Source organism: Nycticebus coucang, chromosome 23, assembly GCF_027406575.1.
Source record: "Nycticebus coucang isolate mNycCou1 chromosome 23, mNycCou1.pri, whole genome shotgun sequence".
Lineage (NCBI taxonomy): Eukaryota > Metazoa > Chordata > Mammalia > Primates > Lorisidae > Nycticebus > Nycticebus coucang.
This window is the reverse complement of record NC_069802.1, coordinates 16,181,166-16,202,540: the sequence shown is the minus strand read 5'-3', so window position 1 is coordinate 16,202,540 and position 21,375 is coordinate 16,181,166. Positions and strand designations below refer to the sequence as shown.

Below are 21,375 nucleotides of genomic sequence, written 5' to 3'. Positions count from 1 at the left end.
ACATGTCCAGTATTCAAGGTTTCATCAGTCCTTAATGAGGATTTGGAATCTGAGGGATATAGTGGGAAGGGCAGAGGCTTGGGTGTCAGACATTTCAGTTCTGATCTGCCCACTTCTGTGATGAAGCTGAACAATTTAACTTAAGCAAGTTCTTTAAATTCCCTGTATATTTCCCCCTGGGCATCCATCTGTGCCTTGGAGATTAGAATAGCTACACCAAAGAGTTGTTGTGAGGATTTCATGGTGTAAAGTAACCAAGTATCTGGAATATAGTGAGTAGGCACTCAAATGTTCAGTTTCTTCCCTCCCTTTCCCTTATTGCAAGGAGCAGAGCAGACTGTTAAACAGCTCTACCCAAGTCAACCAGTGCAGAAAAAGAACTTGAACTAGAGTGAATACTGACCCTCAAATTTTAAAAATGCACTCGATGTGGGGTTCAAACCTCAAATGTTGCTGAACCAAAAATTAAGTCCCAGAAAATAGTGTGGTATGGGCGAAAGCCACTGGATTAGAAATCAGGAAATGTGAGTTCCAGTGTTAGCACCACCACAAGTAACTGATGCTTTCTTCATCTGAGATCAGAGCAGGCTGAACTGGATGGCCCCTGTGGACCACTCCTACGTAGCTTGGAGCCCACTCAATGCCTTGAACATCTGAGCACAACAGAACTAAAAATCAAATTGCTCTCTGAATTAGGCCAAGATTCTCAGGTTAAACAAACAATAAAATAAAAGAAATCAAGTAACTTCCTTGGGAGATGCAGGAAGATCAAACGGGGCAGCGAGGCTTTGAAGAAGATAGACATTACAGTCTCATTTGCTCCCTATTGTTTCTAGATCTACCATCCAAATAAATCATTCCCTCTTTAAGTCTGGCTCCTTGCCTATAAAATGAAAGTGAAAATCTTCTTTTATAGACCTGTATTCAAATTAAAGTGTATTTACAACTTTCAGTTCACTCTTCATCCTCCAAGAGAAAAAAAAAAAATTCATTTACTGTATCCTTCTAAGCATTTTCTCCTGCCTTTTTGCTCCTGTCACTGACAGCCTACAATGTGCATCTTCAGAACATTTATTTGGTTATGTAAACACTTCCTCTATTTTGACCTCACCACTGTCATATTTACGCTTATGTTTAACAAGTGCCTAAAACAGTGCCCTGTGCAGAGTAGTTTTTAGTGAATGTTGGATATAAAAAGACAAAAAAAGAAAATAAAAACAATGAGCATGCATTTTCAACTAGTAGAATAGTTAAGTTTTTAAAAAGATATACAATTTGCACTAGATTATTAATTGCAGCTCAATTTGTAATAGCCAAGTCACGGAAGAAGCCCAAGTGCCCATCGACCCGTGAATGGATTAATAAATTGTGGTACATGTATACCATACTACGCAGCCTTAAAAAAAATATGGAGCCTTTACCTCTTTTATGTTTACATGGAGGAACCTGGAACATATTCTCCTGAGTAAAGTATCTCAAGAATGGAGGAAAAAGTATCCAATGTGCTCAGTACTTCTATGAAACCTACTTACATTTACTCACACTTTCTTATGAACACAACTATAGCCCAGGATGAAGGAGAGAAATGGAGTGGGGAGGGAAGGGAGAGGGGAGGCGTGATAGATGGAGGGTAAAAGGTGGGACCACACCTATGGAGCATATTGGAAGGGTACAAGTCAAATCTGCCAAGTGTAGAATACAACTGTCTTAACACAATAATCAAGTAAATGAGGAGAAATCTATGTTGATTGGTTTGATGTAAGCACGTCAGAGTGTATAAAAAAACAACACATGGTACCCCACATATGCATAAATGTATTCATGATCTATGTGCATATGACTTAATAAAAAAATAAAATAAAATAAAAAGATATACATTTGATGCAGGCAAGTGCATATGAACTAATGCAACCTTTCTTAAATTAAGTAAATGCTTTTCGAGGCTTGTAAAAATGTCTATACCATCCAACCCAATGATTCTGCTCCTAAGACTCTCTCCACGAGAAATAATAGGTTATTTTACACATTTAAAAAAAATGCGTGGGTAAAATTTGATTGTAAGTAATACACTAAAATATTAGTAGTAACCATTTCTCATTAGAGGGATTAAAGGTTATTTTAACTTTCCATTTTATACTTTTTGGTATTTTTCAAAATTTATTTAGTTATCATGTAAACATTTTATACCAGTGTTAGAGCTTACATAGTTACATGGGAGATTTTTTTTTTTTTTGAGCGAAAATATGCAATCCTGAATATGTTTAATATATCTTAATATTCCTCAAATGCCTAAATTTTAAAAATGTATTCCAATACCCAATGTAATTCCTTGCATGTTGGAAGTCCCCTCTAAATGTCCATGTATATAGTCAACCTTCCATATCTGTGGTCACTGCTCTTCAGCCTGGATGACAGAGCAAGACCTTGTCTCAAGAAAAAGTTAACATTTGTACAGAACATGTGCAACGTACTTTTCTTGTCATTATTCCCTGAAATACACAACATAACAACTGCTTACATAGCATTTACATTCTGTTAGCTGAAGACTGAACAAAAGTCCTGAACGCCTTACACAGACCAATGGACCATACTTTGGCTAGTAGATTCCCAAATTTTAACTTCCTGGCCATGGCAGGGCAAGATGATAGGTCATGCCCCTATTGCGTCTACTCCTCCTCGTACTAATCTTACTACATTTTCTCAAAGGCCAGCTTGGGAGAACAAAGGCCGGAGGACCCCTTCAGTTACTTCATGCACCACCCAGCGACATCGTCCTGTCTGTGTGATTGGGACACGACAGCTATTACAGGCCACCAAGAGTTTCTCCTTGGTAAATGACTGCTGGCCAGAGGCTGCTTCTGGCCAGTCTCCTGAGGATGCACAGCTCACGGGCTCATTCCCCACATTTACCTTTTTACATGTAGGAACTAATCACAAAGTAATTAAATGTTAAACATCCACCCACAGTGATCACGGAACATACATGTAAACCTATTACGCATGTGCGAGGATGCCTTATGAATATTCATAGATCCTCCTGCAACCTGTTTAATATGCATATTTGGCTAAGCTGTTCAGCAGAAATTCCCATCTTACCTTTCCCTCCCTTGAAGTACCAGCACGTCTCTTTACTTCTGTCAAGGCTATACTTCCCAGGCCTGTCAGAATGGCCAGCCTGCATTTTATAACCCTTTGAAATAAAGTCTCCTTTCTAAATCCATAGGCTTTATGACTTCTCAAATCAACATAGGCAATAAAGTCATCTAAATATGATTTAAAGAATATAGGAAGACGTGCATAGATTTCATGCAAATACTACATCATTTTACATAAGGAACTTGAGTGTCATGAATTTTGGCATCCACAGGGGTCCTGGAGCCCACCCCGCATAGATCCGGAGGGACGACTGCATCCGATTTGACATGAGTCTGTCTACCTGGGTCCTTAACTCACCTTTTCTCCCTCCCCACGTTTGGAAGTGTCGCTTACATTTTTCTTCTAGTCATTTGATTCCAGGGGAATGCAAGTGTCAGTGGATTTATTTTTCTCCAAAACAGGTTAATGCCCCATTTAACTGCTGTCCGGATAGTTTTTACTAAAAAGTAGCACACTTCTCCCTGTGACAGTTTAACATCACACACTAAAAAGAAATGAAAAGTTAACTGGGTTACAAGGATTCGTGGGCATGTCTAATCATTGCTGTATTATTCTTGAGATAGACACAAATTAAGTTCTTAAGAAAAAAATAAATCATTATTGTGGCTCTTCTTTATTAACAGAGTTCTTTTCAATAGAAAAATTATGCTGTAATTCTTTTTTTTTTTTTTTAAGAAAGGCCAGTTTTCACTTGGCCAGATTTATTCTTACTGAGGAAAAATTCAGCCTTCAATAGAATTAGCTATCATTGCATCTTTTTAACTAGAGGTGTTTTAAACATTTCCCATCACTTCAAGGCTTCCTCCTACAGTTTGTTACATCAGATACTCAAGTTCTTGTATTTCCACGAATTTTCCAATGTATTCTTCCTCCCCTTGGGCCCAACATGATAAATTGTTCTCTCCTACAGTAAAAATCTTTCCTTCCCTATTAGTCCTTTGAGCTATGAATCTGTTTCTCTCATTCTCTGAAGTAGTAATGCTTTGAAAAGATAGTTCACAGTCAGGTAAATACACTTAAAATTTTTTACCACCCTGCTTACTCTAACTTCCGGTTTCTATTCTTTCTGAAACATGTTCTTAAAAGTCACCAATCATCTCTTACAACAAAAGCAATAGCTCTTTCCTTCAATGTTTTCAACTTCTCTGTGTGTAAGGTTGCTTGCTTTTTTTATCTTACTGAAACTTATCTTTTTTCATCCTATCCACGTTAGTCCATGAAAGGGTAAGAATATTAATGGACCAGGAGCTTGGATTTCACCCTTGACCCCAAATTCTCTTGAGAGTGGCAAGTGATACTTTGGAAGTGCCTATAATTAAGATGTTCCCACAGGTGACACACAGGTAAGTTGTTAGTGTAAGGTAAATAATGAAATGTGTACATGGAATTCAGTAGAACCTCTGTAAGTTGGCCACCCAAGGGACTGTAACAACCCAGTCAACATACAGAAGGAATCCACATAAGGAATCAGGCCTATTGCACTGATACGTGGTGATACATGTGGCGCATGTCTGCTCTATGATGTCTGCTCTCCACTCCACCCCACCCCACCCCTTTTCAGCAGTAACTGTTGTAAACAACCTTCTCAGTATCTTTCCAGTCCTTTTTATATGTAACCATGTTAATATGTTGACATGTATACAGAAATAGTGTAGTACCCAGCACAAGGACCCCTAAAAGCCCCTAACTGTCTCCTGAGTCCCCGCACATTTCAAACCCCCCATTGGGTTAATTCTGAGAACAGGTTTCAGAACAAGGAAGTTCTCTGAGTTCTCAAGAACTCCTAGCAACAGGTAGGACAAAGGTAGAACTTACCCCAACCCCCTAGCAATGGCTAAACAATGATGGAAAGCTTACTCAAGCAGAATTTCCCAAGCCAAGTTTGTCCCCATGCCAGCTGCCATGATGTAACCCCCTGACTCGCTGTAACCCGGCTCTCGTGCCAACCACCATGCTGTAGCCCCGCCTCAGCCAATTCCGTAACCCCACCTCTGGGCTAACTAGCTGCCACATTCTGCTTTTGTTTTTGCTTGCTTGCATGGCAACAAAAAAGGTATAAAAGGCAACCTGCTTTTCTCTTCGTGGCTGTTTTGCCCTTTGGGGCGGCAACCCACCTGCGCAAGTGTAATAAATCACCATCTGATTTATACCTGAAGTGGGGTCCAAGTCTTTCTTCCAGGTGGCAAATAATTACAACAATAGTAGACTTTTGTAAACATAAATAATATAGACACACATTTTTGGTAACAAATGAGCTCATGTTTATCTTTTTTCTTAAACCAGTTTATTGCTTTCAAACGAAAAGCTACTAAGGGAAAGAAGAAGAATGTGAAGGGTAGGGAGACACGAAGACGGGCAGATGGCTCGCCTTTATGCTTAAAATATCTTGTGAATACACAGGCCTATTTCATGTCCATGCCACACAAAGCTTCTTAAATTTAGCAGTGGAAGGTTAAGTGCAGGATTTTAGATTTTGATTTCTTTTTTATAGTGTTTTTGTTACTGTTAAAAATGAAATTGCAAAGAGTTTAATTTGAGGGGCTTCTATGAAATTCTCTTTCTGACCTTATTTGGTGCACTTGAAAAGGAGGACTCACTCCTTTATGACTTTGATGGTAGGCTTTGATTTTTCAAGAAGTGTGAAGGTGAAGGTAGCTATAGTCAAGGAATAGAAAGATTGTATCTTAATTTTAGTATTCCTCTTTCCACATTCTGTCCATGCTACCCAAAGTGATTGGATTTCACAGCCCACTCATACACTGCAAATATCTTTACATGTGGTAAGTCTTACCCTAGCACTTCAGTAACTGGCCTTAAACAAAGTATTAAAAGCTTCGAACAAGATGGCAACTGAGTATAATGAGGTTTACTAGTTTTCTAAAAAAAATAAAAACTAAAACACTTTTTCAAGTGATTTTCAGAAGAAGAAGAAATACTTGTACTACACAGGAGAAGAATCCTTTGTTCAGATTAAAAAGAAACTCAGGTTGAAAAGCCTTTAGGGGATTTTTCTATGAACTAAACGGTTACAGATTGATATCTTATCAAACACTTTGTTGAAAAGAAGAAAGGTTATAGAGGGGCAGATAATAGAATGGCAAAGGGATTTAAAGACAAGCAACATTCTATTACTGTAGACACAGCGGTTACCAAAGAGGAGGAGTTATTATGAATTATATTATATCAAAAGAGATTAACAATCCATTTGAAGATGATCATTACCTACAATCTGTGGAAATTGGAAAAGAGAGATAAAATGTTTAAAAGTAAAAAATATTTCATCACTTAGGGCCTATTAAAAAAGAGAGAAACAATGAATTAATACATGTTTAATGAAGGGTTGAGAAAATTGGTATCTTTTCCAAAGGTCTTGGAGACTCAGATCCATGCAGTGAAAAGACTGCTGAAGAAAGACAGCCTTGATTGATAATGGTATCTCATTTATTCTTACAGATGTGGCTAAAAAGATCTTAGTAACTGATACCCTAAGGATTGACAATTCTCATTTTAGTCATTAATTTTAATCATTCTACATGCTGAGAGCATTAAAGAAGTATGGTAAACAATTGCTCAGAGTTTTAATGATGTATTGCTTGCAAAGTTTTGCAAGGCAAATGCTTAGAGGCCATTTTTTTTCTTCCCAGGTAAGGCCCCACCTGCTACCTGCTATCCTAATAGGAATTCTTTTTTTCAACAGGTAAGTTTTTCATCAGTGTGATTACCCTAAAACAAGAAGGCAATACACATTTATTTTCTTTAGAATGATAAGATAACATCACTAAAACCAAGAAGCTCTATATTTACTAATCACATATTCCTATCAAATTGAGTAAGCATTTTGAATAAGTTAAAATGTCTAGGTGCATACAAGTATGTTTGAAAACCTGGATTCTACCTTTACATTGTCCCATCCACTACCATCCAAGATACTCACTCTGTCAGTCCAGGGATTTACGAGGTGGAGTACACGTATGTAACCCCTCCCCGTGACTTTGATAGTATGTGTGAATGCAGCTTATCATCACAACTAAATGAAAACTTCTGCTTCAATGCTTCAGTAAAGTGTAATTGAAAAGAGAAACCAAAATGTCTACTTTACGATCTCGACTCAGTCAAAACAAGTGATTTACAGATTCAATGCATCAATGCCCAATAAAATACCTACACCATTTTTCACACATCTACAAAAATAGTTCTATACTTCATATAGAACCCAAAAAAAAAAAAAAAAACCAACTAACAACCTTACGCAATAAGAACAAAGAGGGAGGCATCACAGACTTCAAGCTGTACCACATCTTAGGATTTTTAAGGGCCTGATATTGTAAGTGTAGAAGATAGGCCCTTACAATTAGGTACTTGTGGTTGAGATTTTAGATTTATACAGAACCTCCATAATTAACCCATTCCCTACAATGACCACCACCTTAAGTTGACCTAATTTTCACAGGCCAGAGTTACACCACATGTACGTCCGTATCAATACAATGGGCCTAATTCCTTACGTGGATCCCTTCTGTATGTTGACTGGGTTGTTACAGTCCCTTGGGTGGCCAACTTACAGAATTAAATTCTACTGAATTTAATTTTCATTTTCACTTAATACTTAATTCGACAAAGATAGGTATAGAAGAGCCTGTCATTTTCAATAAAGAAATGAGCCTAAAATTCAATGTTGTTCACGGCTGAATGGCTCGATTTCATACTGGAAAGACAAGTTGAAATGGTAGGTGAATGATGAGACACGGCTATGGCCAAGTGGCTTCATGAAAATATACAATGCAATGCGACTGTCAGTCAAAGGAGCTTGTTAAAGGCAGCCTGCATTAGAATGTGTGAATTTCCTTCCTAACCCTTGTAACTCCTCTGCAGAATAGCAAGTATACCATTTTAATATAAAATAGACATTCTAGTTCGGAAGTTGTAGGATATAGTTGACCTTTTGAGCCAGAAGACACTCAAGTGTGCAGAGAGACAACATTATTTAACCACAAAATCTGAATTCATCAGACTTCAGCCATGAAATTGTATTCTTTCTTAGCACAAAAGATTCTGGCATTCTCCATTTCAGAGACGTACACAACGAGAGTAATTTAGGGTATCTCTGACAATGTTAGAGTGATGGAGTGCTCAGCTGAATTGTTGATGGATCAATCTGGACGCAGTGGAAAATTGAAATAAGATCAACATTTTTCAAGTGTTTTGTTTTTCTTGTTCCATGATTAACAAAGTCTCCTTTGGCTTTGAGTCACTAATCAATGTTCCATTAATGCCTGTGTCAAGTCAAAAAGACCAAGAGCTTCATGAACGTCGATTCCCTCACACAGGTAAATGTGACTCAATGTGTTTTCACATACTGAAACCTGAGGTGGTTTAGAATTTTTGAAGTTTAGGGGCTGTTTTCTTATGAATCCTCAGTGAGAATTTGAATCTAATGGCAACATTTCCATGAAGTATATCTCTAAACAAAAGTAAAATCTGACAGTTGATTTAAGATCAGCACACCATGCTAAGTTTAATACAAAGTGAAAGTTATATGTAGTTTGAAGGTTAAAGACAGCCAGTCAAGAAAGCTTACCCACTTGGTCCATTTGTCCACTCAACTTTCAGGAGACTTTATCCCAACAGAAATCTTTTTAATTCACTGGTGGTTTTTGAGGCTGAGGGAAAATACACAGTTTTCAAAATTTAAGTAACAATCCAGGAAAAGGTTATGACTTGTTACACAGCACATGTATTTGTGACGTTTTCAAGAATCTTCTTATTTTGGCTATATGTTGCCTCTTTCTTAATACAATTTTGAAAGTGGACCATTGAATGGAAAGGGAAGAAATACCAAAGGAATGAATTTATGAGTATAAATCTGTATGGAAAACTCCCTTACATACTTCAGCATCTGCAAGCCTATAGAATATATGGATTAATTATTTGATTCAGAATAACTTTGTAGTTATTGTTATTTAAGAACAAGATAAATGATATAATTTCCAGTCCATAAAATCTCAGCCCTTTGAAATATTAAAATCAGCTCTATGTCTGATCAAAGCACTTTTATGAACTTTTTTTTATCCTTCTGTTGTTGCATTTTATTGCCTAAAGATTTGAAGTAGATTTCTGAAGTGTTTGGAAATTTCTTAGTTGAGTTAATCCTGTTTGGATTTTTGCCACTTTATGCTTAACTTGGCTGGGAAGTAAACATAAAGAATATAATGTGTGAGGTGTTTAGAATAACACCTGGCATACAGCCTCTACTGAGCATTTGCAAAATTATTCATGGTATGCTATATAGTTTTTATATTCAATATTTCAAAAAATACGGACTTTCTATGTGCAATAAAATGTCTTTAATCACCAATTTAGAAAAATAGGTCTTCACATGAATCCTATGTACTCAATCTTGATATGAGGACAATTAATGACAATTAAGGTCATGGGGGGGAAGCAGAAAGAGGGATGGAGGGAGGGGGGTGGGGCCTTAGTGTGTGTAAAAAAAAAATTAAAAATAGTAAAATAAAAAAAAAATGCCAATTAAACAGATAAAAAAAAAAAAAAGAAATTCAGGATACAAAAGCAGAAAGAGGGATGGAGGGAAGGGGGTGGGGCCTTGGTGTGTGTCATACTTTCCGGGGGCAAGACATGATTGCAAGAGGGACTTTACCTAACAATTGCAATCAGTGTAACCTGGCTTATTGTGCCCTCAACGAATCCCCAACAATAAAGAAAAAAAAAACTGCAAAAAAAAAAAGTAAAGAAAAATATTTGTGTAAGGAAATCCTGATTTACCAATTAGAACTGTCAAAATGAGATCTTTTGTCAGATTCATCTCTTAAGTATTCAATCAGTTTTTATTCTGTAATGTATTGTTTTAAAATTACCATTTCTGATTGTTGTTAACATGTGGGAATATTATTGATTGCTCTGTATTGATTGCATATCCTGTGTTTTGCTAAAACCACTTTATCAGTTCCAAAAAAAAAAAAAAGAAAGAAAAATAGGTCTTCAGGCCAAATTTCACCATAGTTGCTACATATTTAAATTATTTGAAAATACTGATGAAGAAGCTCCGTCTTTTCCCCTTTTAGCAGAGTAATTTTCAAGATAGCTCTAGTGCTAAGAAGTGGAGGCTCTCTTTCTCAACACACATGTGCTGAAATGTTCTGTTTCCCAGCTTTATAATTAGAGATTATTTCACAGCGATTTTCAGCGCAGATAAAATTTAGCTCACTTAAGATATGACAGCCATCATCCCTTATTTTCATTAAACATGCTGTAGAGCGGGTGGTTATAGAAATAAGATAAGAATTAGCATCTGAAAGTTTAAAGATGATTGCAGAATCTCTTCGTCAGAAAATTATGGGTTTCCCTTGACTTAGCTTTCCAAAAATAAATCAGCACTGCTCCAAGTGACAGCCTCTGGCACCCGATGTCTCACATTTCTGAGTGTTTATCAATGTCCACAAAAGACAAGTCTGATTTCAGTTGTTCAAAAATGTAAGACGTGTTTCGCTCTTGGGATGTGAGGACAGTTGGCTAAGTGTGCCTCTAGAGCCCATATGCCCCCATATAATTTGCCCACTTTCCCATCCCAAATGTGTCTTGGCGTCTCTGCACCTGCTCCCCCACACACGCTCATCAATGCCAACAATCGCATATCTGTACTAATCTTTCACAGTGAAATAAGAAATTTTCAGAAACCATTTCTAGTTCTGTTTAAAAAGTAAATAAAACCTTCTTTATATGGCACCATCCAACAAACCAAATCGGGGTTTTTACTGATGATCATTCTCTGTGATGCCCGTTTACCAAGGAAAGGGTCAGTCGGCCTTGGTCGGCTTCCAGGGTCCACGGAAGCGTTCAGAAACCATGGTATTTCTCGGGTTTGCTTCCGTAGAACCAAGTGTTAATGTTCTTGCAAAAGAAAGCCCAGAGATTACATAAGGTGTTCAGGAAAAGAAAACGTTCATCGTTTTTTGTCTGAATTGTTTTCATCTCGTTGCTATGATATTTAAGGCTATTCCAAGGATATTTCTACTAGGCACGTTTCTGATGTGAAGGATCCCCTAAACCGAGCTTAACAACAGAAACGATCCTACGTATAATTTGAGTGTCACATCTCCTTCTTTCATCTTCTGGAAAACCAAAGGAGTAGCCATAAAAATGGGGTGTGCATTCCACTACTCCTGTTCCTCCCCAACTCCAGTCCAATTGTCCACGAATGTTCCTTCTTCACTTAGAAAACTCAAACTTCGTAGCACTGTTCCTGAGCACTAGGGAACAACATGAAGGTCATGTGGACTTAGGGCAGACTTGGCACAGATAAGGGGAAAGGGAATTCCAGAGAGAAACAGATAAAGGAAGTGTGCAAGAAGCAAAAAGACAAGGCCCTGTTTTGCTGTCACGGATGGAGGATGTAACCTGGGTCCCTGACTTCCTAGATTCTATTTCCCATGCCAATGAGACTTCTCTATTTTCCTGCCCTAGCATCCTTCTAATAGACTGCTTCTCCACTGTTTTCATCAAACAAATACTTCCTGAGTCTGTACTATGTGCTCAGCATTATGGCAGGTACTAAATATTAACAGAGTATAAAATGGACTTAGTAACCGCCCTCACAGATTTTTCCATTTGACAGGAAAGAGAAGCATTAAATAGGTAATTACACACACAAAAAGGTAACAGGTAAGTACAATGAGCTACAGAAGCATGTGGTTTGCAATACATCCTAGTTTGCTAGAGAGAAGGTCTGTTGCTGGGTAGGATCTCTTTGAGGAGGCACAATGTCATCTGAGACCTGAAGGGATGAAGGACAATTGACGAGGCAAAGTGAGAGGGGCGGATGAAAACATTCCAAGCAGCAGAGAGAACCGTGTGAAGCCCCAGGATAGAAAATGGGCATGTTGAGGAAATGCCAATGAGGAAATCCACTATGGCCCCAAAGAAACTGAAACGGTAAGTATGCAAGGGTCAAAACTTGGAAATGCTTTTAAGAACTTTGAATTTTATTCTAAATGCATGGAGAAGCTAAATTATAAAAATAAATCTCAACGAGTGGTGACATAATCTGATTTACATTTTGTATCATGTCGGATGAATCGAGTGTGCTGTATTCACTAGCGAGAGAGATGTCACTGACTGGGACTGAGGTGGTGGCTCTCGAAGGAGAATGTTCTTGCTTCCCAGTGGCTGTTTGGGAATGACTGGAGAGATTTCTGATTTTCACACTCTGGGGGAAAGGAGGGAGGGTTGTCCCTGGCATCTAGAGGACAGGGATACTGTTAACCATAGTATCATACCCAGGAAAGAGCACCACAACGAAGAATTACCTGGAACACAACGTCAGCGGGGCTGGGATGGAGAACCCATGGAGTAGACTGAAGGTGATGGAAATGGGGAGAAGCCACACATTAAAAAGATGTTTAGTAGGTGAAAGTATTGGGATTTGGTGATTAGATGGAGTGGGCAGACATAAGGAGCAAAACCATTTGACTCCCGGGATTCTAGCTTGAAACCATGAACTGAGGAAGGAGCAATGTGGAAAGAACAAGGTTGGAAGACGCAGAGTACAGTGGGGAAGATGAAGGGAAGGGAAGCGAATACCATTTTGAACATTTTGCCTTAGAGATGCCTTTAAGAGACTCAAAGGAATTGTCTAGCATATGTCCATAGAAACAGCTCTAGGACTTAGCAGAAAGCATGGGGTGAATTTAAACATTTCAGAGTTGTTATGAGGAATAGATTAGACACTTTGTATGAAGAGCTTAGCGTAGTGGTGCACATAGTAATCAGTCAATAAATGTTATTACTGTGTTATTGGTGGTATAGGCATGTAGGTTGTAATTGAAGCCAGGGGAGTAAATAAGATTCTTTCTCAGAAGAAGGTGCAGTGTGAAAAAGGGAAGGGTGGAGCCCTAAGCAATACCAAAAAGGAAGCAGCCGGCAGGAGAGAAGCTATAAACTGGGCCTGGGGAGGCGGGAGGGCCAGGAGCTCGCATGGGGCCTGGAACCAGGGAGGGGAGGAGCCAGTGGCTGGCCATACCTGATTCTGCTCTGAGCTCGAGGAAATTGAGAATTTTTTTTTTTCCAAACAAAGCTGGAGATGAGAAAGGCATTGCTGAACTTGGGAAATACTAGTTTGGTAAAGTTGGAGTGTGGGTTGGAGAGTCAACAGAAGAAACTGTAACTTCTTGACAAACCTTTTGTGAGGCCTGGCTGCAAGTTAGAAGTGAGTGGAGCTACAGCCAGAGCAGCATATGGGCGGTTTAGCATCATCAGTATTGTTTAAGGCAGGAGAGATGTAGCATGTTTAATGCACATGTTATGGTTAAACATCAACAGGAAGAGTTGAAGATACAGAATAAAGAGAAAATAATTGTCAGGACAAGTCCTCCAAGAAGAAGAACATGACAGACAGAAGCCTGCTGTAGCCCACATTATCACTTGCTGATTTGTTAGTAGCTTGCTTTCTGCAGTTGGAGACAGTTGATAACATGCTAGGCAGGGAAGCCTGTCTAAGGAGTTAGTAGCAAGAGCATTGCTAAACAGATTGCATATTTGCTTTTCTCGGTTTAATGGTATGTGAGTATTTAGGACATTAGAAATCTTTTTTTAGGGCTCTTTTCATAGCCCATTTTTGCTTTAATTCACTTACTTTATGCACTTACAGCACAATGTTTTCTAAATTCATATCTTGCCTGTGGCCATCAGAAAGTGAAACAATGACCGCTGCTCATAAATACCAATACATTCCAAAATTTATCTAACAATTAAGGGGAACACGACTTTGAAACTTCTCCTAGTGTAGTAAAGGGCTTTATGGGTGTGTGAGAGGTATACGTGGGGAGAATGGAGAAATTGTGGAGAAATGTCTTCACATTCCCTTGTAACCTATAGATTAGTGTCTGGGAGGGAAGTGGAATCCTGAAAGTGGGTACAGTCCCAGCTATGCCAATAGCCAGCTGCGTGACCTTCAGGAAGTTTCCTAGTGTCTCTACCTCTCTGTTTCCTGACATGAATTAGGGGAATTAGAATGATGCCACATTCACAGGGGTCAATCTGAGAATAAAATGAGATAATGCATGTAGTGTCCTCCAGTAACATTACCATTATTCGACTGGGCTATTTGTCTTTGCCAGATCAATGAGATGGGCATTCTGTTTATTTTTATACTTACAAATGATCCTAGATTTAATTCATTCTCTTGAATATCTAATATCAATTCAAAATCATAACAATCAGCTTTAATATCTAGAATAATTGAGCAATAAAACATTCCCCCTTTTTGTTCCATAGAATATTGTCTATCTAAAAGCATCCACCTAAATCCTAAAGATGAAAAGGGCAATCTTGCAGTAACACACCGAACCTGTACCTTTGCCTGGCTATTTGGAGGCCTTCTATTGTCTGCCTTGGTGCTCTGGCCTCTCATTTATTACTTTTCTTCCGAGAAGAAAGCACAAAAAGGAAGAAATAAAAGTGCTTTCAATGGAAATATTTGGCAAGAAGAAACCCTTAGCCATACGTTGAATAGTCACTATCGTCCTGTCACTCACCTTGGCATTGCATGTTTTTGAAAAAGACATATGCAGAAGAAAAACCTCAGAAGCAGAAATGATATTATCAGGCAGATCTTCATTGGGAAGGGCACAGTCCAGGCAAACGTCATGGCTCTTCATTGCTCCAGAACCAAAAACTAATGAGTCAGACTCACCTCTTCACCTTGCACATGCCTTGGCTGAAGGTTCATCACATTCATTACTGTGGGTCAACATGCAGTCTTGTCATGAAGGAAACTGTCAAGCATTTCAGTAGTCAGAATGCCACGTGATGACTTTCAAAATTTCCTGAACCTTTAGAATCCTCCCAACTTTGTAGGTATCTTTTCTGTTAACTCTTTTTGATGTGATAAAGACCTGGCTTCTGAGAGTCTAGACACTGCTGCTTCTGCAAATCAAGGATTTTGAATTGAGGAGCATGGAAAATTGCAGAAGGAAAGAGGGAAGTCCGAGTACAGGCTGGAGAAAATGGATATCAGAACCGTGAGTGTCTGATTTGCCAACCAGTTGTGCAAGTTGAAAATAAAATGAGAACCTAGGCCTTTCTCCCCCACTTTCCTCTCAAATTACCTTCTTAACTAAAATATATTTGGGATTACATGTGGTCAATTCATCACTACACCAAATATATAATACAAAAACCAATAGGTGCTTTACATGAGCTCAAATCATTGCAATACTTAATTACCATAATGTTGACCCAGACAAGTACTTTTCAAACTGCAATGTGCATAAAAACCTCTGGAAATCTTATCAAAATGCAGATTCTCATTCAGTAGATTTGGATGTGCACCAAATTCTGATTTCTAATGACTAATTCAATTATCTTTGGGCTCAAGGTCCACACGTTCCATTAATAAGTTCAAAATAAAATCACTTCTAATGATCTGTCTCATTACTGCCTAACTTATCTCAAAATTTTGTGATTCAGAATCCAGTTCACAATTTCAGTCCATCGAAGCCATCATAAAAATAAGGTTTTCCCAGTATGTTGATAATCAGCTAATAGTCAATCAACCATACTATTATTTAGAGCTATCAAATCACTCAAATCTTTATTACTAAAGTTTGCTGGCATAGATCATTGTGATGTATACAGAATTTCATATGTGACGCTTTGCTTTTGATTTTTCTTAGATGCAAATTTTAACTTTTTTAGATTATACAATAAAATTTGTGGTATAAATTTAAGAACCATTCATATTACTACAACGTTATCATTTTTGATTATAGAATGACATAAGTGACATAAAAGAAACCTGAAAGGCATCATTCATATGACCTTGTAACTGAGATGGAGTGAATATAGAGGCCGGAGAAAAAGCACTTAAGAATCTGATGCATTGCTTTTAGACAAAAATCTCTGGAACTAATGGCATTCATAGTAGATAAACAGAAAAGTCCTAGTTCAAAATATGCTTAGCTTCCAGCCGCAAATCTAGCATATACTAATTCTTGGTATATTGAATTTAGCTGCATTTCAAGGTTCTGCTCTATTCACCAAAATTCTTTGCCAAAAGAAGCCAACGAGAGACAAAATACTACCCTGGCAGAAAGAGTTTTTAATAAGCAGGATATAGTCCCCAAAGCCTCTTTCATCTGTAGAATATTGCAGCCACTTTCACTCTCTCCTCCCACCACACCCACTTAACTGTTAATCCTGGCTAAACCCAACAGTCTATCCACTCAGTGCCTGCACTCAAGAAGCTGAGCTGCTCTGGAACAAATCACATCCTCGAGTTGATTGACAGCACTTGCAATTTCTAATTACCAGTCTCAACTGAGCTCTAGACATCCCCTATCATGTTATTCAAATCATTCTGCCCTTCCTTCACACTCCTTAGGTGGCTGACCCCTCCCCTGTCCCCTTCCCCATCTATGGATGGCACTAGTAAACAGGCTTGTAGATAAGACTGTGGCTCTCGAGGCAAATTGTCAAGGTTTTATTCAGCTTCCAGCAATTCAAATAAATGCAACTTTAAGCATACATTTCCTGACAGTTCTGTACCTCAGTGCCTTGTTGGTAAAATAGACACAATATTTCCTGCCTCATACAGTTCTTGTAAATAGTAAATGAGTCAGTACATGTAAATCTTCTAAAATATTGTCAGTGCATGTAAATCTTCTAAAACAATACCTGCCCTCCAGAAACCTAGTTTACTATTAACTATATTCTATTATGATGTTTTCACAGGAAATATAAAAGGCGTCCGATAAAAAATGCCTGAACTCCCCAACCCCCTTTCAGCAATTGCATCTGTGACTCACTTTCCTTCTTCCCTTCCTTTACGCTGTATTTTCCTGAGAAAAGTCCACATCTCCACTTGTGCATAGAGTGGGAGTTGGCACACTATGGCTCATGAGTCATAACTCATCTATTTTTTGTTATTGGGTTTTGGGGTTTTAGTTTGTTCATTTGAGGCAGAGTCTTACCCTGTCGCCCAGGCTGGAGTACAGGGACAACATCATAGCTCCCTACAACTCAAACTCCTCGGTCAACTGATCCTCCTGCTTCAACCTCCTGAGTAGCTGGGACTCCAGGCACGCACCACCGCAGCTGGCCAATTTTTAATTTTTTATAGAGCAGGGGTCTTCTGCACCATCTACTCCATAGCTCATGTCAAAAAGGTCACGTCACATAGCCTATCACAAAATCTACAGGTTGAAGATGCCACTATTAACATTTATTTTAACTTTATGATAAAAAAAGTAAAAGTACAGAGAATATTCTATTCTTTAGAGCTCTATGTATCTACCAACTGGCTTTAATACTTGTCATCATTTTATGATACCTCCTTGCTCAGCTTAATTATTATTTTTTTTTTGATATATTTAAGTGATACTTTATTCACACACACATATATATATAAGCTAATTATACATTGGGAAAGGTTTATTAAGAAAGGGTTTTTATTTTTGGTTGTTTTTTATTGTAGGGGGAAAGAATGTGCTATGGTTCCTTTTAAAATAATTTTCTTAAGTAAAGATATGCTTTCATGACAGTAGAAAATAAATCGATTCAGTTACCTACCAAAGAAATAAAATATTGATGTTACCTCCTAAGTTAAACATAGCTGGCAATTCTTAACCACTTTCCAAAAAGACTAAGGAACAAGGTAAAAAAGTGAGGATTTTCCATCTTCCAAACGATCAGGCAGAAAATACAACCCATCAGCTACAGAATTAGTAATAGCAAACTCTAATGCTTTTCCATACTAGGTACTGTACTTAATTTACACACCACAATTCCACGTTTAACCAATAAATGAGTTCCATTTAACCCTTATAAACTATTAGGTCATGCCTACTATTCTTTTTAATGGCTTTAGGCAAGTAATTGCAGATACAACAATATAAATGCTAATTTCCTAGATGTGACAACTGCTAAAAAGAATTTTCAGAACTACATTAGATATTAATGATAGATCTACAGAGGCTAATTTTAAAGTGCCTATCAGGGCATAATAAATCCTACGGAAGCCTCAGCCTCTGCAATATCACCATAGGTTAATAGCTTTACAAATCATAAACATTGAAAAAAACAAAAAACAAAAAAACCCCCACAAATCATAAACATTAATATGGGACACTCCAAGAAAAAACTGTTCAGGTGGCATCCAGTTTCTTATAGGCTTCTTCAATGAGTGTTAACATGTTCTTAATCTGGGAGGAATTATGAAGAACATCCAAGTCCTTTAGAAGAGCATTCTGGTTTGGAATTAGTGTCAAAATTTCTTGCTGAAGTGTGGGTGCTTTGAGACTTTTCTGAGAAAGTTCTGGAAGAGAGAGTACACTCCTACTATCCGTTTGAAGCACTTGTTTTAGTGTCTTCTCTTCCTCTTCTACCTCACTTTCCAGACTTTCAATTTTGTTCTTTAGGCTCTGAATATCCTCAGTCATCAATTCTGCAGTCTCTACCATTTTTTCTATTTCTTCCTGCAATAATGCCAGATCTTCTTTATTAGCTTGCTCCCGTGCCCTTTCCACATCCAGTAGTCTTGACACATGAGTTAAATCCTTCAGCTTTTCAGGAGGGACTTTCAGGGTTTCACAAAGTTGTAGCAATCTTTTTTTCAGTAAGTTGAGATGATACTGTATTTCTTCTTTTTCTCGACTACTATTGCTCAAAATTGTTATTATTACTGATTCCATTATTGTTTGCAACTGCTCTCTGCTACTCTTTGAAAGTGGTTGCCAGGTTTTCCTTTTGTTGGGTGCTATCTTTATCTGTTTTATATTAGTATGCTTTGTTTGTCCTTCAGAAGACAGATGGTTTGAATGACTTTTATTTCTTTTTCCTGTGTTTCTAACCTTTTTCTCTGACAACTCTTCATCATCATCAGTTTTCCTTTTTGAATTTCTTTTTAACTGTTGAGACTTTTTCTTGGAAACATGTGGGTTACCAGGCATCTTGATCACTAATTTCTCAGAAACCCTTCGGGAAGCCAAGCTCAAGATAATTCGCGCCCAAAACCCTTAATTATTTTTTAATGTGGTAAAATGCATATAACATAAAAGTTACCATCTGATCCATTTTTAAATGTATATTTCTATAAGATTAAGTACACATTGTCATGCAACTTTTGCCACTGTCTGTCTCCTAAATATTACGTTGCTCACATGCTAAGTCCGTGCCCCAAATATTATTCCCTGCCATGAACCATTCTTTTAGTCACCACTGCATACCCAGGGTCCAACACGGTGCCTGTCATATGCAATCAATATCAGTTAAAAAATTGAATGAGGTCTTTGGTTCCATTCTTAAATATCACTAGCTAAAAATACTCAGAATATTGTCGTGAGATCAAACTGAATAATTTAGGAAAATCTTCTTTGTGATCTTTAAATTCCAATGTACATCATACCATTATTATTGGGGAGATCAGGCATAAACAAAGAAAAATAAAATACATCCGAAATGATAAAGAACCACATATTAAAGTGCCATAATGCGTGCTATTTAGTAGTGTATCCCAATGTGAATTACTTAAAATGCTAGTTTAAGAAATAGTCAAAATCTTGCTGTGATTTAAATGTTGTTATCTCTTCCCAAAGTCAGGCTGAAATTTAATCCCCAAAGCAACAGTGTTGGGAAGTGGAAACTATTTAGGTCATGAGGGCTCTACCCTCATAAATAGATTAATGCTACCATAAGCAAGGCTTGTGCAGTGGATTTGCTGCCTCCCTCTCCTCCCCCGGGAGGACACAGAATTCCACCCTTGCCTTTCCACCTTGAACCAAGTGAGAAACAAGAAGTCCCACATCAGATGCTGCTGACTTGATCTTGTACTTCCCAAGCCCCAGAAGTATGAAAGAATAAATTTCTGTTCTTTATAAATTACTCAGTCTGTGGTATTCTGTTACAGCAACAACAACAACAACAGGCTAAATAGATGGGCGTTGTGGCAGGTACCTGTAGTCCCAGCTACTTGGGAGGCTGAGGCAAGAGAATTGCTTAAGCCCAAAAGTTGGACAAACTGTTTACTTAGATTAATAAAATTAAAAGAAGAATTCTTTAAATAATTGTTCCCTTCTCCTTTATAGATTCACAATGTGCATTACTTTTTGGAGCATTAAAAGATGAAATAATTTTAATTTTTAAACTAGAATTTCATCAACTTATTTTTTCTCTTTTATTTTATTTTATTTCTTGAGAATATTAATTAGACTAAGTTTCCTAGAAACAGACTTGGTAACCCCTTGAGTAGAAGTGATATGATTTTAGCAAGAGCAAGACAATTGTAGTCTCAAGTGGTCTGACAATTCTTCAGGTGCAAGGTGGAATGTGCACTGGACAGTTAAGAATATACACCTGTGGTGCATCTTACAAGGGTCCATGTGAAACTTAGTAAATGTAGAATATAATTGTCTTAAAACAATAACTAAGAAAATGCCAGGAAGGCTATATTAATCAGTGTGATGAAAATGTGTCAAACGGTCTATAAAACCAGTGTATGGTGCCCCATGATCACATTAATGTACACAGCTATGATTTAATATTAATTAAAAAAAATGAAAAAAAAAAGAATATAGACATTGGATGGTAAAGAGGAAGAGAAAGAAAGGATTGCACAAATAGGTAGTAAAATGTTAGCCCCAGAAGAGGGCTTACTTCAGAATTATTCTAGGAGAGGCACCACCATACTTTCATATCACATACCCCACCAAGTAGCATGAATATCGTGTTACTTAATGCAACCTTCAATGATTGCTTGGATAAAGATATTTTAAATATGTTCATAAATGTCCGTATTATGGAACTAGGCCACTGAGTCTAAAACACAATCTCTGAATATTACTGTGATACTGACAGTAGTACACCCATCAAAGAAGAAAGGTAAATAGAAATGTTCCTTGAGAACTAATAGGCTTCACAGAATGTGGTAGACTGTAAACATAAATAGCACTAATTTTTCATGTAACTCACTGTAGCCACCTAACTGAAAGTGTGCCTCTACAGACAGGGCAAGTCATGCGACTCAGAAGTTGATAAAATATTTACACTTTTCTGTTTCCTCGTCTGCACCTGCACCTTCACCCATGGGAACCAACCCAGCCAGCCTGCTAAAGGATAAGAGACACGTCCACCAGAGCTGAGTCCGTCAGCCAAACCAAGGCGATTCTATGTAACCCAACAGCTAATTCATTTCCAGAAATGTGAGCAGAT

The 21,375-nt window shown here is 37.8% G+C and overlaps 1 protein-coding gene across 1 annotated transcript; it reads right to left on the bottom strand.

Annotated features, from left to right (window-relative positions):
* Positions 1-17,563: 17,563 nt before the first annotated feature.
* Positions 17,564-19,168, bottom strand: LOC128575947 (centromere protein Q-like). The gene has a single exon (XM_053577772.1). It carries the CDS (start codon positions 19,116-19,118, stop codon positions 18,315-18,317), a length of 804 nt encoding a protein of 267 aa, XP_053433747.1. The 5' UTR covers positions 19,119-19,168; the 3' UTR covers positions 17,564-18,314.
* Between the last annotated feature and the right edge of the window lie 2,207 nt (positions 19,169-21,375).